The sequence below is a fragment of the Pristis pectinata genome, chromosome 35, assembly GCF_009764475.1.
Source record: "Pristis pectinata isolate sPriPec2 chromosome 35, sPriPec2.1.pri, whole genome shotgun sequence".
NCBI lineage: Eukaryota > Metazoa > Chordata > Chondrichthyes > Rhinopristiformes > Pristidae > Pristis > Pristis pectinata.
In genome coordinates, this window is record NC_067439.1 from 167016 (window position 1) to 194199 (window position 27184).

Consider the following 27184-nt stretch of genomic DNA (forward strand, 5'->3'; position numbering starts at 1 on the left):
AGTCAATGCCCTTCTGGTCTCAGGCCTACCCTGAAAATAAAAAAAAACTATATATAAAAAACTAGGCAAAAGGCTGAAGAACAGGACCTCAGGGTAGGAATCTCAAGATTGCTGCCAGTGCCACATGTTAGTGAAGGTAAGAACAGGAGAAGAGGGCAGGTAAATGCGTGGCTGAGGAGTTGGTGCAGGAGGGAAGGTTTTAGATTTTTGGATCATTGGGATCTCTTCTGGGGAAGGTGGGACCTGTACAGAGAGGATGGGTTACACCTGAACCCGAGAAGGGCCAATATCCTTGCAGGCAGGTTTGCTCGGGTGGTTCAGGAGGGTTTAAGCTAGTTTGCGAGGGGGATGGGAACCAGAGGGGTAGCTCAGAGGAAGAAGTGGATGTGGAAAAGTCAGATCTAACATACAGAGAGGCTTTGAGGAAGGAGAAGCAGAGTACAGGGTATAAAAGTAGAAAGGTGGATGGGCTAAAGTGCATTTACTTAAATGCAAGAAGTATCAGGAATAAGGGTGATGAACTGACAGCTTGGATAAGAACATGGGACTATGATATTGTGGCTCTTGCAGAGACTTGGCTGTCACCAGGGCAGGAATGGATATTGAATATTCCTGGATTTCAGTGTTTTAAAAGGGATGGGAGGGGGGAGAAGAGGAGGAGGGGTGGCGTTACTGATCAGGGATACTATCACAGCTGCAGAAAGGGTGGATAATATAGAAGGATCCACTCTAGAGTCAGTATGGGTAGAAGTTAGGAACAAGAAAGGAGCAGTTACTCTACTGGGAGTATTCTATAGGCCCCCAGGTAGCAGAGGGATACTGAGGAGCAGATTGGGAGGCAGATTTTGGAAAAGTGCAAGAATAACAGGGTTGTTATCATGGGAGACTTCCCAAATATTGACTGGCACATGCTTAGTACCAAAGGTTTGGACGGGGCAGAGATTGTTACGTGTGTCCAAGATGGATTCCTGTCACAGTATGTTGGCAGGCCGACTAGAGGGAATGCCGTGTTAAATCTAGTATTAGGTAATGAACCGGATCAGGTGACAGATCTCTCGGTGGGTGAGCATTTAGGGGACAGTGACCACTGCTCCCTAACCTTTAGCATTGTCATGGACAAGGATAGGAGCAGAGAGGACAGGAAGATATTTAAATGGGGAAGGGCAAATTATGAAGCTATAAGACTAGAGCTTGCGAGAGTAAATCGGGATGACATTTTTGAAGGGAAATGCACTATGGAGATGTGGTCATTGTTCGAGGACCTCTTTCAGGATGTTAGGGATAAATTTGTCCCGGTGAGGCAGAGAAAGAATGGCAGGGTGAAGGAAGCATGGGTGACAAGTGAGGTGGAACAACTAGTTAGGAGGAAGAAGGCAGCATACATAAGGTGTAGGCAGCAAGGATCAGATAGGGCTCATGAAGAATATAGGGTAGCAAGGAAGGAACTTAAGAAGGGGCTGAGGAGAGCAAGAAGGGGACCTTGGCAAGTAGGGTTAAGGAAAATCCCAAGGCTTTTTTCACGTACGTGAAGAGAAGAAGGATGACGAGAGTAAAGGTAGGACTGATTAGAGACAGAGGTGGGAAGATGTGCCTGGAAGCTGTGGAAGTGGGTGAGGTTCTCAATGAATACTTCTCTTCAGTGTTCACCAAGGAGAGGGGCCTTGATGATGCTGAGGACAGTGTTGGTAAGGTTAATGTTCCAGAGCATGTTGATATCAAGAGAGGTTGTGTTGGAGCTGTTAGAAAATATTAGGTCAGATAAGTCCCCGGAGCCCAACAGAATATTCCCCAGGCTGCTCCACGAGGTGAAGGAGGAGATTGCTGAACCATTGGCTAGGATCTTTGAGTCCTCGTTGTCCGTGGGAATGGTACCAGAGGATTGGAGGGTGGCAAATGTTGTCCCCTTATTCAAAAAAGGTAGCAGGGATAGTCCAGGGAATTACAGACCAGTGAGCCTTACATCTGTGACGGGCAAGCCGTTGGAAAGGATTCTTAGAGATAGAATCTATGAGCATTTAGACAATCATGGACTGATTAGGGACAGCCAGCATGGCCTTGTGAAGGGAAGATCATGTCTCACAAGCCTGACAGGGTTCTTTGAGGAGGTGACCAGGAGGGTAGTGCAGTAGATGTGGTCTACATCGATTTTAGTAAGGCGTTTGACAAGGTTCCACATGGTAGGCTTCTTCAGAAGGTCAGAGGGCATGGGATCTAGGGAAGCTTGGCCATGTGGATTCAGAATTGGTTTGCCTGTAGAAAGCAGAGGGTTGTGGTGGAGGGAGTGCATTCAGATTGGAGGGCTGTGACTAGTGGTGTCCCACGAGGATCGGTTCTGGGACCTCTACTTTTTGTGATATTTATTAATGACTTGGATGAGGGGGTAGAAGGGTGCATTAGCAAGTTTGCAGATGACACAAAGGTCGGTGGTGTTGTGGATAGTGTGGAGAACTGTCGAAGATTGCAGAGGGACATTGATAGGATGCAGAGCTGGGCTGAGAAGTGGCAGATGGAGTTCAATCCGGAGAAGTGTGAGGTGGTACACTTTGGAAGGACAAACTCCAAGGCGGAGTACAAGATTAATGGCAGGATTCTGGGTAGTGTGGAGGAGCAGAGGGATCTGGGGGTCCATATTCACAGATCACTGAAAATTGCCTCACAGGTGGATAGGGTAGTTAAGAAAGCTTATGGGATGTTAGCTTTCATAAGTCATGGGATTGAGTTTAAGAGCCGTGAGGTAATGATGCAGCTCTACAAAACTCTGGTTAGACCACACTTGGAGTACTGTGTCCAGTTCTGGTCACCTCATTATAGGAAGGATGTGGAAGCATTTGAAGGGGTGCCGAGGAGATTTACCAGGATGCTGCCTGGTTTAGAGAGTATGGATTATGAGGAGAGACTAAGGGAGCTAGGGCTTTATTCTTTGAAGAGAAGGAGGATGAGAGGAGACATGATAGAGGTAAACAAAATATTAAGAGGAATAGATGGAGTAGACAGCCAGCGCCTCTTTCCCAGGGCACCAATGCTCAATACAAGAGGGCATGGCTTTAAAGTAATGGGTGGGAGGTTTAGGGGAGATATCAGAGGGAGGTTTTTCACCCAGAGAGTGGTTGGTGCATGGAATGCACTGCCTAGGGTAATGGTGGAGGCAGGTACATTGGTCAAGTTCAAGAGATTGTTGGATAAGCATATGGAGGAATTTAAAATAGGGGAATATATGGGAGGAAGGGGTTAGATAGTCTTAGGCGTGGTTTAAAGGTCGGCACAACATGGTCGGCCAAAGGGCCTGTATTGTGCTGTATTGTTCTATTCTTCCATTCAATTCTATTTCCTGTTAATATTTTTCTCATTGGCTTCTGAAATTTTCTGTCATGTCTTTAACTAATTTTCTGATAATATTGTGGTAGTCTATATTCTGATTGCTCACCACCTCACCCCACATCCTTACATTTCCCATATTTGTCCTTTGGGCTGTCTTTCCCTTGGACGTGACCAGTCACTGGGTCCAAATCTCTTATAAAGATCAAAAGATTTCCAATACCGATCCTGGATGTTCCCCTGACACAACTCAATCTACTTATTTACTGTATTCTGTGCTCTGTCCACAGCTCTGAGCAGATTCCACTGGGCTACATTTAATAATAAGGTTCATAATTTTCAAAACATGTCTTGTGTGCAAATTCATTTAGATTGAATTCCCATTAATTCTTCAGCCTGCTTCCTTTGCCAATGCTTTGCATAAAGAATTCAATCAAATCAGTCATGTTTAAGGCATCCTTTGTAATTGGAGCTGACCCTAACTAACATAAACATTCAAAATGCTCATTAGTGACCAATATTTATTGTCCTTGTCAAGGTGTGATGAACTGCCATCTTGCTGCTGGAGCTGTTCTGATGAAAGTGGCACAATGCTGGAGGGAGTTCCAGCTTTTAGATCCAATGACAATAAAGGACTGGCAATATTTCCAAGTTAGGATGCTGTGCAACTTGGAGGTGAACCTGCTGGGAGGGTGGGGTGCACTTCTATGCATCTCCCCTTGTCCTTGGTAGTAGAGGATGCAGATTTGGGAGGTGATATCAGAGTCACCGAGGCAAATAACTGCAGTGCATTTTGCAAATGGTACACACTGCAGCCACCTTACATCATGGTAAAGGGAATGAATGTTTTGTATGTTTTGTCCTGGATGATGTTGAGCTTTACTGGAATTGCTGGCAGAATTCCAGCATTCTACTGAGGCACCTTGTAGATGGGGGAAAGGCTTTGGGGTGTCAGGAGGTGAGTCACTCTCTACAGGATCCCCAGCTTTGACCTGTTCTTGTAGCCATGGTATTTATGAAACAGATTTGATGAGGTGAAAAGGTTACTCCATACTTGCACCTAGCCCCAGTAAAGTTACAGTCAGTAGACCCATCACCTTATTGAACGGTGGAACAGGCACAGAGGGTCTTTTGACCAGTCCCTGCTCCTAATTCATATGTTCTGGTCAATGGTGACCCCCAGCATGTTAATGGTGGGGGATTCAGTGATGTCAAGGGTAGGCTGTTGGAGACAGCCATTGCCTGTCACTTCTGTAACATGCTTGTTATGTTCATTATTTGACCGATATACCCTGCTCAACTAACTAGAAGAAAATGGCAAAGTAAGGATCACAATTTGTTTTAAAATCCCTGATTTTTCTTTGAGACTGTGTGATGCAGTGACCAGGAGAATTGCTGCAATACCTGCAGACTCCAGGACCAGCTTAACAACTTGTATATAAAAAAATTAAAACTAAAGAAGTTTGAGCTTCTGTACAGACCATAGACGATAGGTCAGTGCTCAAACTGTGAAAGGCCTCAGAGTGAACTTGAGACAATGTGGACAGCATGATGGAAGGTCCGAGCAATGGAGAACAGGATTCCCAGTGATCTTTTTAGTTAGTGGCCACAGGAGCTGTGAACCCCTAGCCGAATGGCTATGAGACTGAGATGCCCATGTGCCAAATCTCTCAGCATTGCATTAAAACATAACTAATACATGCAATAGAGTAATGGTCAACAACTGTGAAGACGTATGTTGTAAAATGAGGATGGCTGGTCTTTTGCCAACACACAGTGAAGTAATGATTACTGCCATAGGGACCCCTCTTACTTTGGTCTTGGAGCCGTTGATTAGAGAGAGGCAGGGTGTACACGCTTTGTATCCTAGGTTTGGATATTGAGCCCGGCTCCTCAGTTGGGAAGCTGACGAGAACTTGGCTGTTGGTAGATGAAGTGGGAATCTGGCAGAGCCTTCCAGTGAAGCCAGGTGTGCAGCGACATCGATCTCTTCGCACACACATTCCTCCATTCTGGCATCGAAGTGTACAGAGAACTGGGGGAAAAAATGCAAATGACAGTGTCAGAAGCAAGTGAGTATTCTCTCCGGAGAACAACCTAATCACACACACTCATCCAGCCATTTCCTCTTTTCTGGAAATTTCAAACTCTGCTTGGGATACAATTCCACAGGAACTGACCTTTACTCAAGTGCCCTGTCTCAGAACATAGCAACTGGAGGAGACCATTTACTCCAGTGCTCTGTGGACATCAGTGGACCAACTGACCATCTGCCTGACCTTGCCCCTATCCCTTAAAATCTTTGTGACCAAAAATTCATCAATGTCAGATTAAAATTAACAATTTACCTGGAATCATCTGCCATTTGTGGAAGAGAATTCCAATTTTCCCACCTTTTTCATGTAGACATGTTTCCCAACTTCACTCCTACAAAACCTGGCTCTAATTTTTAGAGTCTGCAACCAGCAGAAATGCATTCTCTGTACTTGTGAGTTTCACCTTCAAAGTTGGGATTTGGAGCAGGAGCTTTGAAAAGATATGAGTCTCTGATCTTGTGCTTGTGAGTTTCACCTTGCAGGAGTCTAAAAGAGTCACATATGCAAATTGTTAATAGTTGATTGGCTAATTATCAGCAGCTAATAAAGCAGCTAGGGTGAAGTGGCATGGCTATTTTGAGAGGGGCTGATGTCTAGTCAAAGTGCTGCTGGTTGTCTAAGCGTGGGCTTTGGTGAATACTGAGCTTGGCTGAGGAGGGTGAGCAACACTAACGGAAGGTGAGAGTAGGTTCTTATTTCTTCTTTTGTCTCTTTATTTTTCCCTCAAAGCTTTTAGTCATAGCAGGTGAGCTCAGACCTGTGTCATGCTTCTCCTGTGCAATGTGGGCACTCAGGGAGGCTGCTAGTGTCCCTAATGACTATGTGTGCAGCTCCTGACAGACTTCATGATGGCACTGGAGCTGGGCTTGGATTTCCTTTGGCACATCCACGATGCTGAGAATGTTGTGGATAGAACACTTAGTAAGTTGGTCGCTGCAGTTTAAGGGCCTAGGGAAGGACAGGGAATGGGTGACCAACAAGCAGAGCTGTAGCAGGAAGGTAGTGCAGGAGTCCCCTGCAGTCATCTCCCTCCAAAACAGATATACTGCTTTGGATGCTGTTGGGGGAGATGGCTCATCATGGGAAGGCAGTGGTAGCCAGGATCATGGCACTGTGAGTGGCTCTGTTGTACAGGAGGGCAGGAAAAAGAGTAGCAGAACTATAGTGCTAGGAGATTTCTTGGTAAGGGGAATAGACAGGAACTTCTGTAGCTGCAAATGGAACTCTCAGTTGGTGTGTTGCCTCTCGGGTGCAAGGGTCAGGGATGTCTTGGAGGGGCTGCAGGGCATTCTGGAAGGGGAGGGTGAAGAGCCAGTTGTTGTGGTGCATGTAGGTACCAATGATATTGGGGGGGAAAAGCGGGATGAAGTCCTACAAGCTGACTTTAGGGAGCCAGGAGATAGATTACAAAGCAGGACCTCAAAGGCAGTAATCTCAGAATTATTACCTGTGCCACATGCTAGTCAGAGTAGGAACAGCAGCAGAATTAGGATGAACATGTGGCTTGAGCAGTGGTGCAGGAGGGAGGGTTTCAGATTCCTGGGGCATTGGAACCAGTTCTGGGGGAGGTGGGACCAGTGCAAACTGGATGGTCTACACCTGGGCAGGACTGGGATCAATATCCTAGAAGGATTGTTTGCTGGTGCTGTTGGGGATGGTTTATACTAATATGGAAGGGGGATGGGAATCCATGCAGAAAGACGGAGGGAAGCAAAGCAGAGACCACAGCAAAAGTTAGAACAGAGTGGAGTACAGAAAAGTTGAATGTAAAAGACACACAGGTTACTAGAGTCTAAAAGGAGTGTAAGGGAACTTTATCTGAATGCCCGTAGTAGTTGAAACAAGGTCAGTGAACTTGTGGCATAAATCAGTACAAAGGGGTATAATTTAGTGGCCATTACAGAAATGTGGTTGCAGGGTGGAGATGAGTGGGAATTAAATATCCAAGGGTATCAGGTAATATGGAAGGACAGGCAGGAAGGTAAGGGAGGTGGGGTACGCTCTTAATTAAGAATGAGATCAGGGTGATGGTGAGAGATGCTATAAGATCTAAGCAGCAGAATGTTGAGTTCATCTGGGTAGAGATTAGGAACAGTAAAGGGAAAAAGTTAGTAGTGGGAGTTGTCTATAGGCCACTGAATAATAACATTAGTGGTACAGGCAATAAACCAAGAAATATTTGATGTATGTAAGAATGGAAGAGCTGTTGTCATGGGGGACTTTAACTTCCACATAGACTGGGCGAATCAAGTTGGATGAGGCAGTCTTGAGGCGGAGACCATAGGATGCATCCATGATAGCTTTCTTGAACAGCATGTTAGTGAATCTACAAGGGAAAATGCTATCTTAGATCTGGTCATGCAATGAGACGGGTAAAATTAACGATCTTGTAGTTGGGGATCCTCTTGGAAAGAGTGACCATAGTATAATTGAATCTCTCGTACAAATGGAGGGTGCAATAGTTCGAGCTAAAACCAGTTTATTATGCCTAAACAAGGGAGACTACAACAGGATGAGGGAGGAGTTGGCTAGTATAGACTGGGAACATAGGCTATATGGTGGGACAGTTGAGGAACAGTGGAAGACTTTCAGAGATTTTTCATGGTGCTCAACGAAAGTATATTCCAGTCAAAAGCAAGGACAGTAAGGGTGGGGAGAGCCAGCCTTGGATAATTAAGGAAATAAAAAGGCATCAAGCTAAAAGCTCATGCATACAATGTTGCTAAGAGTAGTGTGAAACTGGAAGATTGGGAAAACTTTAAAAAGCAACAGAGAACCATTAAGCAAGCAATAAGGGAAAATATATTTTGTGCTAATTTACTTTCATAATCTAAAAACAGATGGTAAAAGTTTTTATATTTATATAAAGTGGAAAAGGGTGACCAATGTGAACGTAGGCTCCTTGGAAGATGAGAAGGGGGATCTAATATTGGGTAATGTGGAAATGGCTTGAATGGCTATTTTGTGTCAGTCTTCACAGTGGAGGACATGTCTAACGTGCCAAAGAGATGTTATGGATGTGATGCGAGGGGAGGACCTTGATACAATTGCTGTCACTGAAGAGGTAGTGATGAGCAAACTAGTGGGTCTAAAGGTAGACAGGTCCCCTGGTCCTGATAGGACGCATCCCAGTAAACTGGACGTTACAGTAGACACACTTGTGATAATTTACCAAAATTCTCTGGACTCTGGGTGGGTCCTGGCAGATTAAGTCAGCAAATGTCACACCACTGTTTAAAAAAGGATGTAGGCAAAAGGCAGGTAACTGTAGGCCAGTAGTTGCAGTCACAAAAATGCTTGAAGCTATCATTAAGGAAGAAATAGTGAGATTTGGATAGAAATGGGTCCATCAGGCAGACACAGCATGGATTCAGGAAGGGCAGATCCTGTCTGACAAACTTATTGGCGTTCCTTGAGGATATAATGAGCGCAGTGGATAGAGGGGAACAGGTGGATGTTGTATACTTGGATTTCCAGAAGGCATTCGATAAGGTGCTGCATTAAAGACTTATCCATAAGATAAGGATGCATGGAGTTGGCAGTAATGTATTAGCATGGATAGAGGATTGGTTAACCAATAGAAGACAGTTGGGATAAATGGGTGTTACTCTGGTTGGCAATCAGAGGTGAGTGAGGTGCTGCAGGGGTTGGTGCTGGGCCCGCAACTGTTCATGACATACATTAACAATTTGGAAGAGGGGACTGAGTGTAGCATATCTAAGTTTGCTGATGACACTAAATTGAGTGGAAAAGCAAATTGTGCAGAGGATGCAGGGAGTTTGCAGAGAGATATAGATAGGTTGAGTGAGTGGGCAAAGGTCTGACAGATGGAGTACAACGTTGGTAAATACGAGGTCATCCACTTTGGAAGGAAAAATAGAAGATCAGATTAATATTTAAATGGTGAAAGATTGCAGCATGCTGTTGTGCAGAGGGACTTGGGAGTGCTTGTGTATGAATTGCAAAAGGTTGGTTTACAGGTGCAACAGGTTGTCAAGAAGGCAAATGGAATGTTGGCCTTCATTGCTAGAGGGAATGAATTTAAGAGCAGGGAGGTTATGCTGCAATTGTACAGGGTACTGGTGAGGCCACACCTGGAGTACTGCGTGCAGTTCTGGTCTCCTTACTTGGGGAAGGATATACTGGCTTCGGAGGTGGTGCAGAGGTGGTTCACCAGGTTGATTCTGAAGATGAGGGGTTAGCCTATGATGAGAGATTGAGTCGCCTGGGACTATACTCACTGGAATTCAGAAGACGGGATTTTATAGAAACATATAAAATTATGGAAGGGACAAAAAAGGTAGAGGCAGGAAGGTTGTTTCCACAAGGTAGGTGAGACTAGAACTAGGGGACATATCCTCAAGATTTGCCTGAGTAGATTTAGGACAGATGAGGAACTGCTTTTCCCAGAGAGTAGTGAATCTGTGGAATTCTTTGCCCAGGGAAGCAGTGGAGATGCAGTTAGATAGATTTTTGCATAGTAAGGGAATTAAGGGTTATGGGGAAAAGACGGGTAGGTGGATGTGAGTTCATGGACAGATCAGCCATGATCTTACTGAATAGTGGAGTAGGCTCAACGGGCCAGATGGCCAACTCCTGCTCTTATTTCTTATGTTCTTGTATTCTTTTGTGCTGTAGAAGAACATAAGAGAAGCAAGTGTAGGCCATTCAGCCCCTCATACCTGCTCTGGCATTAAAACAGATCATAGAGCATTACAGTACAGAAACAGGCCCTTTGGCCCAACAAGTCCATGCTGGCCATGGTGCCCACCCATCTGGTCCCAATTTCCTGTGTTCAGCCCATATCCCTCTAAGCCCCACCCCTGCATGTATCTATCCAAGTGCTTCTTAAATTATGCTATTGTACCTGCTTCAATCACCTCCTCTGGCAGCTCATACCATATACTCACCACCCTCTGTGTGGAAAAAGTGGCCCCTCAGGTCCCTTTTAAGTCTTTCCCCTCTCACCCTAAATCTATGCCTAGTTTTGGACTCTCCTATCCTGGGGAAAAGTCTGCTACCATCTGCCTTATCTATGCCCCTCTTGAATTTATAAATATCTATAAGATCACCCCTCATTTTCCTATAGCCTGGCCAACCTCTCCCTGTAACTCAGGCCCTCTAGTCCTGGCAGCATCCTTGTAAATCTTTCCTGCACTCTTTCCAGTTTAATCACATTTTTTCCTATAACAGGGTGACCAAAACTGCACACAGCACTCCAAGTGCAGCCTCACCAATGACAAACAACAGCAACATAATGTCCCAACTCCTATACTCAGACTGATGAGGGGCAGCGTGCTAATGCCTTTTTCACCACTCTGTCTACCTCTGACACTGCTTTCAACGAACTATGCACTTGTACTCCTAGGTCCCTCTGTTCCATTATACTCCCTAGTCCCCTACCATTCATAGTACAAGTCCTACACTGGTTTGACTTTCCAAAATGCATCACCTCACACTTATCTGTATTGAACTCTATTTGCCATTCCTCAGCCCACTTCCCTAACTGATCAAGATCCCCTTGTAATCTACCATAACCTTCTTCACTATCAACAACACTTCCTAATTTTGTCATCCGCAAACTTGCTGATCAAGCTTTGTGCATTCACATCCAAATCATTCTTATAAATAATGAATAACAAGGATCCCAACACTAACCCCTGTGGCATACTAGTAGTCACAGGCCACCATTCCAAGAAACCACCTCCAACCACCATCCTCTGCTTCCTACCTCTGAGTCAATTTTGAATCCACCTAATTAGCTCTCCCTGGATTCCATGGGACCTAACCTTCCAGACCAGCCCACCATGAGGGACCTTGCTGAAGGCCTTGATAAAGTCCAAATAGACAACATCCACTGCCCTACCATCATTTACCTTTTTGGTTACGTCTTCAAAATACTCAAAGAGATTCATCAAGCATGCTGACTCCTCCTAATCAGACTCTGTTTATCCAAATGCTGGTATATCCTGTCCTTCAGAATTCCCTCCAAAAACTTCCCCACCACTGATGTCAGGCTGATAGGCCTGTAGTTCCCTGGCTTGTCCTTGCTACCCTTCTTAAACAACAGAACACTAACCACCTTCCAGTCCTTGGGAACTTCACCAGTGGCTAACAATGAAGCAAATATCTCCACAAGGGCCTCCGCAATTTCTCCTCTGGCCTCCTAAAGTCTTAGGCTGCACTCAGTCAGGTGCTGGGAATTTATCCACCTTAATGCGCTATAAGGCTGCAAATACCTCCTTCCTGGTTATATAAATGTTCTCCAAAACATCTCCACTAGTTTCCCTTATCTCTTGAGCAACCATGATTTTCTCCTCAGTAGACCGAGGAGAAATATTCATTAAAAATTCCACTCATCTTCTGCGGCTCAAGACGTAGGCGTCCCTGCTGACCTCTAAGGGGACCTACTATCTCCCTGGCTACCCTTTTAGTATAGTGATAGAACCTTGGGATTTTCCTTAACCTTACCTGGCAGATCCATCTCATACTCTTCTCTTCGCCCTCCTGATTTCCCTCTTTAGTATTGTTAATCTTTTTATCATCAAGGGATTCACTCATCCCCAACCTCCTAAAACCAATGTATGCTTCTTTCTTTTTCTTGGCCAGAGCCTCAAAATATCTCATCAGCCAAGGTTCCCTAAACTCTCCAGGTTTACCCTTCACCCTAGCAGGAGCATGCAGCTCCTGGACTCTTGATATCACTCTGTTAAAAGCCTCCCACTTGCTATTCATTCCTTTCCCTTCAAACAGGCTCACCCAATCGACCTCTGCTGGATCCTGCTCAGTTCCCCTAAAATTGGCCCTGCTCCAGTTTAGGACCCTAACCTCTGGACCTGCCCTATCCTTTTCTGTCACTAAAGCCAAAGTGGTCCCTGACTGCCACTTAAGTTATCTGCCTTACCTTGTTCCCTAAGAGAAGGTCCAGTATTGCACCCTCCCAAGTAGGGCCCTCTATATATTGACCTAAGAAACTTTCCTGGACACATTCACAAATTCCACCCTGCCCACGCCCTTAACACTCTGGGTAGTCCAGTCAATACCGGGGAATAATACAAGCCCACTCGAGTGACTCTCCCTTTCTTGTTTCTACCCATATGGCCTCACTGGATGATCCCCCAAGAATATCATTTAAGCACTGCTGTTATGTCCTCTCTTATCAAAAAGGCAACACCCCCTCCTCATATACATGTACCTCTGTCATGCCTGTAGCATCTGTGTCCTGGAATATTGAGCTGCCAGTCCTGCCCTTCTCTCAGCCATGTTTCTATTATGGCTATAATAACCCAGTCCTCAGAGCCAATCCACACTGAGTTCATCCCCCTTACCTGTTAAACCTTGTACATTGAAATAAATGCAGTTTAACTGGGTATTCTTTTCCTTGCTTTTACTCTGCCCCTGGCTATCCTGATCACTAAACTTGCTCTCGCTGGCTACTGCTTTATCTCATGACTTGCTCCTGCTCAAGAGTCCCAACTTCCATGCCAATCTAGTTTAAACCCACCTATGTAGCACTAGCAAATTTCTCTGCAAGGATGTTGGTCCCTCTTTGTGAGAAATACATGACAAAGTGATGCCTGCTTTATATAATTAGGGTTAAAATCAAGTGATTGCAGAGTATTTTAGGTATTTTACTCAACAGCGAGCATTTGCATTGATTCTGTTTACTGTATATAAACAATAAATCAGTGGCTTTGGAAAATGACAAAGTAAAGGCATTCCAGTTAGATATATTCCCTAATTCTTTTACACTAACAAATAGATACTTAGGATGACAGTGAGTTCTGACACAAGTCTGTTTTCAGATGCTGAATACCAGTAAATGTTTTCAGGACCCATCACACCTAAGTAAAGTGGTCTAAATTAAAAATCACCTGCAGCAACTTCCTGACTTCTATTTATTTGTCATTTTCTTTTACACCCAACAAACCAGATACAGGCTGGAAGGTACAGACCACAAACAGGCCTCTTTCAAGCTGAGACACAAGTGATTCTGCAGATGCTGGAATCTGGAGCAACACACATAAAAAGTGCTGGAGTCAGGACTCCTGATGAAAGCTCTCAACTCCAAACGTCAGCTGTTAATTTCCCTCCATAGATGCTGCCTGACCTGCTGAGCTCCTCCAACACTTTTTGTTTGTGTTGCTCTTTCAAGCTGAATCTGCAGCATCAAACTTCCAACCAGGAAATTCTGAGTACTTGGGTGAGGTTTATGTTGTTGTGAAAATAAGAATATATTTTTATTATTACAAAAAGATGGACATTCTTTTAAAGAACCAACAGCGGAAATCGGTTACCTGAAACACGCAAGGAAACACATACAGTGGCATACAAAAGTTTGGGCACCCCTGGTCAAAACCTCTACCATTGTGAATAGGTAATGGCTGATCTTTCACATCAGCACTAGTTTCCTGAATTAACTCCATTTCCCTCAATTTCATTAACATCCAAAAATCTACCAATCTCTGTCTTGAATACGCTCAACGACTGAACCGCCACAGCTTCTCGGATACAGAATTCCAAAGATCACCATTATCTAAGTGACGAAATTTCTCCCCTTCTCTGTCCTCAATGGCTGATCCTTTAGTTTGAGATTGAGACTACTGGTTCAGAACAGCCCAGCTACGGAAAACATCGATTCCACATCTACCCTGTCAAGCCCTTTAAGGGTTTTGTAGGTTTCAATGATATCACCTATCATTCCTTCAAACTCCAGCTGCACAGGCCAGTCTGTTTAATCTCTCCTACTACAACAAACTCACCATCCCAGAAATAAATCTGGTGAACCTTTGTTCCCTGTGTCGCAAGCACATCTTCCCATTGGTATGGAGACGTGACCTGAAAGTGATATTCCAGATGCGGTCTCACCAGAGCTCTGTAAAATTGCAGCATGACGTCTATACTTAAGTCCTCTTGCAGTAAAGGCCAACATATTGTTTGCCTTCCTAATTGTTTGTTGTACCATCAACCCTATCAGTTCCCCTTAATATCTTTGATCAAATCCTTCCAATATTCTAAATTCCAGGGGATACAACTTTCACATGTGAGACTGCCCTTTTATTGAAATGTGGCCCTGAACTACAAAGGAAGTCATCAGACAGTTTCTACAATCAGTGTCTAGTGATTCCAGTTCAGCCCTGTGTGTAAGTGACTGCAGATCCCACAGTCCACACGGCCTTTGATCAGCACCAACAGTGTCCAAACAATGACAAAGGGGTAATAAATGCAGAAAAGTCCAGGAACAAGTCCAATTCATGGGACTGGTGAGAATAATGAACTTCACACCATCTGTAAAATAGTCAGTACTATACAGCAACTTAACAGGGTGGTGTAAAGGCCAAAGACCACACACTATAGAATAACATACTGTTTCCAGCAATAATGTCAAGTAAAAGACCTATAAGAAGGGAGTATATCTGGAGTAAGAGTATGAGAGCAAGGAGTGAATCTGGAGTAACGTAGAAGGTCAGGAGTATTGAATGACCATGTATTAGAGTGGCACAGCTGGTAGAGCAACTGCCTCAGAAATTCAGACCTCTACTGTCTGTCTGGAGTTTGCACATTCTCCCTGTGACCTGGAAGTTTCCTTCAGGTGCTCTGGTTTCCTCCCATGCCCTAAAGACGTGATGGCTGATAGATTAATTGCTTGCTATAAATTGCCCCTAACATATAAAGGTTGAATCTGGGAGAAATTGATGGGAATGTGGGGAAAATGAAATGGGATTAATGTTGGATTAACGTAAATGAGTGGCTGATGGTCAGCATAGATTCAATGGGACAAAGGGCCTTTTACTGCATTGTATGACTCTAGTAACTGCATGCATGGGAGCAGAAGGTGTATTCCAGATAATGCAAATAAAAATTGTGTATAATTTATGTTTAATGTATGATTTTCTTGTGAATGTTGCTTATTCGGGCTTGATGCCTGTGAGTAGTGGTGTTCCACAGGGATTTGTGCTGGGACCTCTGCTGTTTGTGATGTACACAAATGACCTGGATGAGTATGTTGATGGGTGAGTCAGTAAGTTTGCATATGATACCAAGATTGGTGGAGTTGTGAATAGTGTAGAAGACTGGCGACAGATACAGCGTGATATAGATCACTTGCAGATGTGAGCTGAGAAATGGCAGATGGAGTTTAACCTGGATAAACATGAGGTGTTACACTCAATGTCTAGAGGACTAATGACAAGAGGCAGTACACTCTTAAGGGCAACACCCTTAACAGTGTTTAAGATAAGATATCTTTATTAGTCACATGTACATCGAAACACACAGTGAAATGCATCTTTTGCGTTGAGTGTTCTGGGAGCAGTCTGCAAGTGTCGCCCTGCCTCCAGCGCCAATATAGCATGCAAGACCATGACTCATTGAAAATGGCTACAAAGGTAGATAGGGTGATTAAGAAGGCTTATGGAATGCTTGCTTTCATTAATCGAGGTATTGCGTATAGAAGTCAAGAAGTTATGATGCATCTCTAGAACTCTGGTTAGCCTCATTTAGAGTATTGCATGCAATTCTGGTCACCTCACTATAGGAAGAATGTTGAGGCTTTAGAGAGGGTGCAGAGGAGGTTTACTAGGATGTTGCCTGGATTAGAGGGCATATGCTATCAGGAGAGGCTGGACAACCTTAGGCTTTTTTCTCTGGAGCGGTGGAGGCTGAGGGGTGATCTGTTGGAAGTGTATAAAATTATGAGGGGCATAGATATGGTGGACAAGCAATATCTTTTTCCCATTATTGAGTGATCCAATACCAGGGACATGCATTTAAGGTGAGAGGGGGTAGGTTCAGAACAGACGTGAGGGGTACGTTTTTTTTCCTCAGAGTGGTCGATGCCTAGAATCCGTTGCCTGATAGGGTGATGGAGGCAAGTTTACTGGGTGCTTTTAAGAGGGACTTGGATGGGCACATGAATGAGAGGGATATGGGCATCTTGTAGGTAGGAGGGATTAGCTATGTCAGCACAACATTGTGGGCCAAAGGGCCTGTTAAGCACTGTACTGTTCTATGTTCTTGTATGATGCTATATGTCTCTGATGCTGCGGCAGGCAAGTTTTTCATTGCACCTGTGCGCACATGTATTTGTACATTGGACAATAAACTTAACTTTGACCTTATGAATTGGATGGTGGGTTACAGATCAAGATATCAGGGCATGTGTAGCACATTAAACAAACAAGACTTTGCCTCTGGATGTTTGATGGAAGCTCGTTTGTTTACCATGCAGTACTTGCCCAGATATCTCTGTCTGTAACCTACCATCTAATTCGTAATGATACTACTTGGAACTCTTTTGTCAACTTGCCCATTTTAACCTACCAGTCTAATATACGACCCTACTCCACCATAAGTCAAAATTGTATGAAATCAGAATTAAAACCTGAATGGTTACTGAGAATAATTTTAGTAATAGGAAATTGTAAAGAAGATGGTATAAACTGGTGAAGGTCACAAGGCAATTAATCAAAGTTTCTTGAATGACAAAAAATTCCTTGAGGGAACAATGGGCTCATTCCATGCTGTATAGAGAGTGGGAAATGCCTCAATCATCAGCATGAATGGGCCATTCTGTATGATGTATGTAAACTTTCACAGTGTACATTGCAGACTCCAGAACAAGCAGTTTATTGGGTGAGAATTAGGAGGTTGCCTTTTTTGGGTGCCTACTGACGTTTGAATGTGGAGAAATGTAATTTGGGAAGAATGCATTAAATTGTCATTAATTACAGGAAATTGAATCAGTGCTGTGTGCTACAAACAGACCTTCTAAACCCAAGAAAATTTTCAAGTATAACTTGCATAACCACAAATCTTTAGACATAATAATAAATTGTGAGTGGAAAATACTCCAGAATGCTCTTAGTCTAATTTTCCAATGTATTCTGCTTGTTTGGAAAGAAGTTGCATTTGTAACGTCCTGCCAGAATCCTCCTGTTAATGTATAAAAACAGGAAATTCTGGACATAGCAGATCACACAGCATCTATGAAGAGAGAACCAGTTAACATTTTGGATTGGTGACTTTTTATTAGAATTAGGAAAAGTTAGAAAACAAGTATGTTTGAAGTTTCAGAGAAGGGAGAGAGATGGAGGAACGAAAGGAACGTGTGTGACAGGATGGAGACCAAGAGAATGAACGACCCGAGGCGGCAGTGTCAGCTGAGACAGGTGGTGAAGGTTTGTTGATCACGGCTGATGTGTCTGGAGGAGGAAGAAGTGGAAGGAGATGAATGAGAACAAGGGAGAAAAATTAGTGGTGGAACTGTGAGATCTGTAGCTGTCACTGGAAATCTGAAGAACAGGCTAGAAATACCCAGAAGCTGTGAAGAGAAAAAAAATGGAGCTAATATTACAGGTGGATGACCTTGTACCAAAACTGGCAGGTTCTGATTAAAAAAAATTGGATACATTGATTATCCGAATCTGTTGAATTCATTGTTGAGGCCTGAGGACTGCCCAGCGGGGAGGTGAGGTGGAGTTCCTTGAGACTATGTTGGGGAGCTTTGTTGGAACAGTGTAGGGGGCCAAAGACAGAGATCAGAGAGGGATGGGATGGGGAATTGGTGAGAGGCAACAGGAAGCTCAGTGCCACCCTTGCAGACTGAAAGAGCTGGATTAAACAGAAGTGTTCAGCAAAGTGGTTACACAGTCTTCATTTGGTTTCTGTGTAGAGGAGCCTGCATTGTGTTATGGGATCTTCTGATTCTGTATAGGAAGGCATGGAGGATCTCACTTTACTGTTTCATCTTTTAAAAAGGTGTCACATAATGCATTGTTTCCTTAGCAAATCTCCTCCCACAATGCAATGCTCCCTCTTCATTGTCATCCCAAGTGCAACACATCCTCACCAACAACTCCTCCAACAGAGGGAAACTTCTTCTGCACTGTCCATCTAAGAGTGCAGTACTCCCTCACCACTGCTCCTTTGCTAGTGTGTTGCTCCTTCTGCACATCCTCTCCAACAGTGCACTGCTTCCTCTTTACCAACCCCTCCAACTGTGCAGAACTCCCTCAAGACTGGAATACCAGCCTGGATTACATCCTTGCCTCTGGATGAGTGACAACTGCATCAGTTCTATGGAGCCAGTTGGAACATCACTCAATCACCACAGTTTCAGAAGCAGCCATTAATTCAATGATAGGATCAGGGGCATGGAAGGACAATCCAAGCCTGCTCTTTCCCATCACCACAGGTTTCACTGTCCAGTGATGTGAATTCTGGAGCCATGTTGTTCAACTCATCTTGCACCACCAAGTTGCCCACAGTGTAATGGCAACAACCAGATTCATTTCACACACCATCCTACAATTTTCTTTTGAACCTAGGGACGTCTGGGTAATAAAAAGCTTTATTTGAATGAGTCTGGGGAACATTGGAATGATTCAGAGCAGTGATTCTGATCTGTGTTTTTCTGATATAATCAGAGCAGAGAGAACAGATGGCACAGGAATAGGTGTGGCATAGGGAGGCCAGGATTACACAGAGAAGGATAGATCCAGGGCTCACTAACAGATTAGCAGTAAACTTGGACAAGGGCAGATTCTTTGATGGACGTGAACTTGACTGAAGCACCATATTGATGCAAACAAGGACAAACTGGGCTCAAATGCTTTGCATAGGTAAAGTTGGGAATACTCAGATGTTTGTGGACTCACTTTGAAAGATGTTGAGCACCATTCTTTGTTTCTTTCCTTGACTACCTGTTACTCAGCCAGGATCATTTACATTATTCAATCTCTCCTTGGTTCTGACTCTTTCACAGACCTTTCCTTTCATTTTCTTTCTGTTCCTACTTTTCCAGCATCACAAATCTCTACCTTTGTCTGGTTTTGATGAGACCTGAAGCATTAACTCTGCCTCACTCCACAGATACTGCCTGCCCTGCTGAGCATTCCCAGCACTTTCTTGTTTGATTTCAGGTAAATATTTGTTTTTAGTTTATCTACATGAAGTCGTGTGCATACTTTAATTGCAAAGCAATCAAACCTAGACCTGTACAATACTAACACAACTTCCCTGCTGAGTCTCACCAAGTTTATGCATGGATGCTGAGTGTTAGATTCTAATAGTGCCTCAGGTCAATCTCAACCTATGCCAATTTACCTGTTGCACCAGAGATCCTGTTCCACCAAAAATCCTTTTAGAAGCTGAGAGCTATGATAGGGCTCATTCATATTGCTTTTTATTCTCTCAACGGATGTGGGCATCATTGGCAAGACCAGAATCGGTTGCCCATCTCTAAATACAATCAGAAAAGTGTGGCGGGGTGGGCGGTGGTCAAGCTGTCTTATGGAGTCCTTCTCATGAGGTGCTTGTATGGCGCTGTTGGGGAGGGATTTGGGTCCAGCAACAATGAAGAAAAGGATGGTGTGAGACTCAGAAGAGATGATCTGGGTGGTAACGTTCCCATGCATCTGCTGTCCATGTTGCAGGTGCTGTCAGAGTAGCCTTGGTGAGTTGCTACAATGCATTTTGCAGATGGTACACACAGCAGTGCTCAGGTGGTGAAGGGATTGAAATGTTAAGAGTGGTGAAAGAGGTACCAGTCGTGCAGATCGCTTTATCTTGGATGCTGTTAAGCATCTCACACGTTGGAGCTGTGCCCATCCAAGCAACTGGAGAATATTTTGCTCTGGCTGGGCCAATCAGAACATACACGACAAAAGAAACTTCTTTATCCAGAGGTTAGTGGAATTCTTTCCCCAGTATGATTTATGGAGGCTTGGTCACTGAATATTCTCAGGACAGAGATGGCTAGAATTTTGGATATTAAGAGGTAGGGTTTAGTGCAGAAAAGTGGTGCTGAGGTAAAAGATCAGCCATAATCTTTTGAATGGTACTGCTGGCAAAAGGGGCTGAATGGCCTATGCTGATTCCATTTCTTATGTTCTCTGATGTACAGGACATAGCAGGTATGTGAAGAAAGCGTATAGAACACTGGCTGAAATGTACAATTCTGTGCCTTAAAACATTGCCAAATCAGGTCCCCAGGGCAAGGTAGAAGGTGAGTCTGGTTTATTCTCATTGTTTTGATGTAGGAAAAAGAAACTATTGAGCAGCTCTTTCAGAGGAAAGTTGAATCAACACACTGCTTTGGGCCTGGAGTCACAGATAGGACAGACTGGCCAAGGATGGCAAAATTCCTTCCTTGAAGAACATTGATGATCCATCAGGAACTCCTTGCTTCAACTAAATGTGCAGCAGGTTCACATTAGTGGTAGAGGTGCAATCCTCTATCTCAATCATTTCATTTTGACAAAGCAAAAACACTTCATAAACCTCTTAAAAGGACATCATTTCCCAGTATGCACAGCATAGCCCCAAGTATTGGGCGAGCTCCATACAGAAGAGGACACCCCAACCACTGCAACACTGTAAGCAGTGATATCAACCTGACGTACAGCATATCACTGCTCACCAACTACCCTGTGACTAGCTATCAGGCAAAAAAACACAACTTGCTGTCACAATGAGACCCAACATGGAGGCTCAGGCAGCTAACCCTTCGTTACCTCTCACCAAGTTGTACATTTCCTAAAAACAATGTCAACAGGAGGCCAAACAAATCACTCAGCACAGCTGGGAACTAATGCACTCCATGCACCATCTGCTGCCAACACCAACAGCCTAAATGAGACGTACACAAAATCCCAGTCTGCTCGTGTTCAACGCAAGAAGTTGGAAAACATGACTGCCACACCTCACAGGAGCAAAACACTATTTCAGCAGCTTGTTAAATGCTGATTTTACTGATCATCAGCAAAGCATACGTGCTGACTATTGACTCCCTCTTCTTGCTCTGACCTTCCAAAAACCTGAGTAAGCTTTAAATTTAGAAGCTGAGAATGAGGCAGGATCAGAATGAGAGGGAAAAAACCCCTTTCGCCCAAGCCACAGTCAAAGAATTTCTGACTCTCATCTGTAAAATAAATCAAACTGCAGAGTCCCATCTGCTCGGCCACATGGAGTAAATTACATCGAGAAGCTCGCTGAACTCAGGAAAGCTTTGTAAGACTCCCTCTCCCCGCTCCCGCTTCAGACGGGCTCTAGTTACTCACACACTCGGAATCCAGCTTTGGCTGTGTCCGCAGGGCTACTGTCGCTGTAGACTGTGGTGACATTACCCTTTTCACAACGGTTCTCGCATCGTCCAGCCTCACACTTCAGCTTACAAACTGTGGGGGTAAAGAGAATCTTGATCTTCCCCACCTCAGCGATCTGATTAACCGCGAGTGGCACAAGCAGAGCGCTCCACCAAAGCCCAAAGAGCTTACAATCCATCCGTGTCCCTGAAGGTTCAGACCCCCAACCAGTCGAGGGAAGAAACTGAAGCTCAAGCTAACGCGAAGAATATCTTAAAATCTCCACAGGCTTTGTGATCCTTCATATGGGAGTTTAATTAAATGCAGCATATTGAGTATAACTGGGCGGGAGTCCAAACAGGCACCATGAGGGGTAACAGACATTGCAGCCTCTGAGTTAACCCAGTAAAGGTCTGTTGAAATTGCTTCGTATAGCATCAAACCTCAGTACAACTGCACACTGACAGGACACATTCGGTGGAAAATTAAAATCAACATTTATTGGGAAAATAAATTGACTTTTGTGAGGTGATACTGAGGCCAGATTTGGCCAGTATGTGAGAGTCTCAGATCTGAAAGTATTACATAGAACTGGTTGCACAGTGGGAGGGGAGGGAGGGTGGGTGAGTGGGTGGGGAGAGAGGGGGGGGAGAGTGGAGGAGGTTGGGGGGGCAAGAGTGGGGGAGGTTGGAAGGCAAGAGTGGAGGAGGTTGGGGGGCAAGAGAGGGGGAGGTTGGGGGGGCAAGAGATGAGAGAGATAGGAAGAGGAAAAAGGAGAGAACAAGGAAAGAAAGGAAACTGAGAGAAGACGAATGTAGAATCATAGAATTGTACAGCATAAACCCTTTGGTCTACTCCATCTCCCCCTCCGCCCTGCACATCAAGTATCTACCCAGATGCCTCATAAATGTTGTTACTGTTCCTGCTTCCACCACCTCCCCGGCAGCTCATTCCAGATATAAACTACTCTTTGTATGAAAAATTTACCACACAGATCCTCTTTAACCCTCCTTCCAAACCTTAAACCTATGCCCTCTAGTTTTGGGCACCCCTACCATGGGAAACAGACTCTGGCTACCTACCCTACCTGTGCCTCTCATGATTTTATATACCTCCATCACGTTGCCTCCTTTTCTCTGGGGAAACCAGACTTGGCCTATCCAATCTCTTCTGATAATTCAAGCCCTTCAATCCAGGCAAGTGAGAACGAGGAAAGAAAGGGAGATGGAGACAAAGAGATACAGGAGTGAGAAAGAGAGAAGAGAAAGTGGAAAAAGAGTATGAAAGAATAAGAGAAAGGCAGAAATTAGAGTAAGGAGGGCAAGAAGAGTGAGAAGCAAGGGAGAAGAAAGGCAAGGAGTGAAGAGAGAAACAGAAAAGGGAAAGAAAAGAGAGGGAGGGGAGCAAGTGATGAGAGAGAGAGAGCGCAGAGATGGAAAGAGGAGGATACAGGGAAGAGAGAACAAAGGAAGAAAAGAGGGAAGTGAGAAAGAGGAGTGTGAGTTGAGAGAGTGATGCAGAATGGAGAGACAATGAGTAAGGGAAGGAGATAGTATGAGAGAAGGAGTGAGAAGACAGACAGCAAGAGAGAGAATGAGTTGTGAGGGAGGGAGGAGAGAGGGAGGGAGGAGAGCCAGAGAGGAACAAGATCTGGGTACATAACAGCAAATAACATCCTTGCAACACTGTGCCAGGCACTGGCCATTGCCACCAAGAACGATTCCAGCTATCTTCCCATGGTAAGACCATTGCTGAATCTTCCTCTATCAACATCTTGGAAGGGACTCAAGTAGACCAGCCATATAATACCATGGCCACAAGAGCAAGTCAGAAGCTGGGTATTCTGCAGCAAATTACTCACCTTCTGGCACTTCAAAGCCTTTCCACCATCTACAACTCTCAAATCTGGAGTGTGATGGAACACCTACTTGGACAATGCAGCTTAATTAGCAGCTCCTCCTCCATTCAAAGTCAAAGTTGAGTTTATTTGTCCTATGCATGTATGCACAGGTGCAATGAAAAACTTGCTTGTATCAGCATCACAGGCACATAGCAGCATATAAGCAGCATTCACAAGAAATACATAAATTAAACATAAATAGTACACAACTTTCACAAGAAAGAACATAATTAGAACAAAAAAAGAGTCCATTTTAGTGCAAAGTGGTCACAGTGTTGCTAAACTATAGGGATTAGGGTTGTGCCTGTTGGTTCGAGAACCAAATGACTGTTCTTGAATCTGGTGGTTTGGGACTTCACAGGCTTCTGCACTCCTACCTGATGGTAGTTGCAAGAAGATGGTATGGTCTGGATGGTGGGGATCTTTGAGGATAGACGTTTATAGATAAGGTGAGTAGTAACAGTCTTTTCCCCAGGGTAGAGGAGTCCAAAACTAGGGGCATAGATTTAGGGTGAGAGGGCAAAGATTTAAAAGGGACCTGAGGGGCAACTTTTTCATGCAGTGGGTGGTCAGTATATTGGAACAAGCTGCCAGAGGAAGTGGTTGAGGCAGGTACAATAGTGTCATTTAAGAAGCACTTGGATAGGTACATGAAGGGACAGGGCTTGGGGGGATATGGGCCGAACACAGGAAATTGGGACTAGCTGGGTGGGCACCATGGTTGGCATAGACTCATTAGGCTGAAGGGCCTGTATCCGTGCTGTATTGCTCTATGACTCTATGGGCCAATGTTTATCCCTCATTCAGTGTCACCAAACAGATCATCAGGGCTTCACTCTGTCAATCCTCATCTAGACCTGTGACCTCTTCCAACCTCAAAAACAACTCTCACAGTTGTCCAGACTGGTGTTCCTGTGTAGGACAAGGCCAGTCTCAGCTTCCTGTTCTTGGGATCATTCCAGGCTGTTGCTGCTAATCAATGTCGCATCTCACAGTTTACTGCTCACTACTGTATTAGGATAATCACCTAGGTTCCATACACAGGGAGAGAAGACTTTAACTACTTTTCCTTCAGCCCACAGCAGTACAGGCACAGAGATCTGCTACCATCGCAGGATTCCCCAAGGCATTCATGGACTACATTTATATGGTATTACTTCTTACAGAGACCTCATAGAAGTAAGATTCTCCCTCCATTCTCTAGGTCCCCCTTGGGAGCACTTTCCAATACTCCTGTCATTTCAGCATAAGTTCTTAAAGCAGCAGTTAGAAGAGTTCCGTGAACAATGTGTCTCTGTCCCTTTAGGGCTGGTCACCAAGTTGCAACTGCAACACTCTATACCAGCAGCTTCAAGATCTTGCAGTGGATGTTTAGAAACTGATGGAACATGGAATTACAAATGAGACCCAACAATGAAGCTCTCTGAATGACACAGTGTCCTTAATGCCCTTAAATAGCAGGGAAAATTTTATTGAGGTAATTCCACTATATAAACACTGTTAGAAACCAATATTTGTATTTAACAGCTGCTTTCAGATGTCTCTGCTATCACTGTTCACAGACCAGTAACTATATGTTATTTTGTATTATCTTGCTGTTAAGGAGGGGATATGTTCCTTTAAAGGCACAAATGAATGCTTTGAAGTGGGTAACACTGAAGGTCAATTATAGCTGACTATATTGGTGGCTGCTCACAAACTTCTAGTGGTCAGAAGAGTCTGACTTTTTGATTCTGTATAGGTGTTCAAAGGGGGAAGGGGAAGATGATGACTCAAACTGCCCCTGCACTGTCCCTGCACAGACAAGCTTTCACTGGGTGATGATGAGGGAATGACAATTCAGAAACTGTATCAGCGCAACTGGCATCAACTCATCCAAAGTACAGCAATCCCCCAACCTGGTAGAGTGGAAAATTATTCCTGTGGAGTTCACAGCGAGTTAAAAAGTCACCATCTGCTCCTGTACACCCTGTGCATGGATCTTTTAATTCCTGTACACTGTGCATCAGCACACCAGCTCCTGATCACTCCCAGTGTCTCCACACCAGCTCCTGATCACTCCCAGTGTCTCCACACCAGCTCCTGTTCATTCACGTATGTCAGTGTTAGCACAGGGACAGGTATGTTTCAATGTCTGTTCCTAAATGGTCTGCATGCTTCTCAGTGTTTGCAGTGTGTGGTCCCTATAGTATGTGAGAACAAGCTGTACTATTAGATGTGAAAACACAGCCTCTTATCAGTAATATAGAATGACCTGTCCTTAAAATCATGTTTCTCTGGGAGACCACGCCGGCTCACGTCACATACACTCTACCTCTTTCTTCATCACTCTGCAAGTTATTCCCTCTAAAATACCTTCCAATTCCCTTTTTGAAATCCCTGATACCACTTTACAGGCAGCAGGTTCCAGATCATAACCAGTCTCTGCATAAAAAATATAATTCCCCAGATACCCCATATAAATTTTGCCCAAAAACTTTTAAATCTGTTCCCCAATCCTTAAACCATCTTCCAATGGAAACTGTTTCATTCTAAACCCATCACATTCTCACAACACCTTCATAAAATTTCCTTTCAATGTTCTTTGCCTTCTCAGACCCCTTTTAGCTACGCTCCCTCTCTGCTGAAACTGCTCTAGTAAACATTTTCTGCATCTTGTCATTGACCTTCACATCCTTCCTAAAAGACAATCTTCTGGGTCAGATCCACTCTGAGTTGGTAAGATGGATACGAAATTGGCTTTGTCAAAGAAGACAGATGGTATCAGGGTGATTTTCTGACTGGAGGGCTATGATCAGTGGTGTCCCACAAGGGTCAGTGCTGGGATCTTGGCTATACCTTTGTAATATAGATCAATGAAAAAATGTAGGTGAACTGAGTTTGCAGACAACAAGAAAATTGGTAGAGTTGTGGATAATGAGGAATGTGGTCAAAGGATATAGCGGCACATAGACCAATTGAAAATATGGGCAGAGAAATAGCAGAGTTTAATCTGGACAAGTGTGAGGTGTTGCACTCCATGAGGTCAAATGCAAGGGGAAGGTATACAGTAAATGGCAGGACCCTCAGGAGCATTGATATACAGAGGGATCTTGAGGTGCAAGTCCACAGCTCCCTGAAAGTGGCAACACAAGTGGATGGGGTGACAAGGAAAGCGTACGGCATGCTTGCCTTCATCAGTTGGAGCATTGAGTATAAAAGCTGGCAAGTCATGTTGGAGCTGTTTAAAACATTGGTTAAGCCACATTTAGTATATTTGGTGCCGTTCTGGTTGCCACACTATTTAAAGGATGTGGAGGTTTTGGACAGAGTACAGAGGAGATTTACCAGGATAATGTTGGGATTGGAGTGAACTAGTTATAAGAAGGTCAGACAAACGGCTTGTTTTCTCTGGAGTGTCAGAAGCTGAGGGGTGACTTGACAAAATGTCTACAATTCTGAGAGGCACAGATAGGGTAGATGGTCATATGGTCAGGGTGTTTTTTTCAGGGTGGAAATGTCAAATACTAGAGACACAGATTTTAAGTGAGGAGGGGGAAAGTTAAAGGGGATGCGAGAGGCAATTTTTTTCTTTTTGATAAACTCAGAGTGTAGGTGCCTGGAAAGTGCTGCCAGGAGGGGTGGTACAAGCAGATCCAATAGCAACATTTGAGAGGAATTTAGATAGACATATGAAAAGAAAGAATGGATCAATATAGACCATGTGCAGGCAGATTTGATTAGTTTAGATTGGCATCATGGCCAAGAAGGTTGGGGAAAATTCAGAGGTATGAAGGGTATTGGACAGG

The 27184-nt window shown here is 44.2% G+C and overlaps 1 protein-coding gene across 1 annotated transcript in view; it reads right to left on the reverse strand.

Annotated features, from left to right (window-relative positions):
- The window catches only part of LOC127586424 (latent-transforming growth factor beta-binding protein 1-like), a 146170-nt gene that overhangs the window by 83259 nt on the left and 35727 nt on the right, over nucleotides 1–27184 (reverse strand). Inside the window, 1 exon segment of the mRNA XM_052044381.1 lies at nucleotides 5129–5350. Coding sequence (XP_051900341.1) covers nucleotides 5129–5350 — 222 coding nt within the window.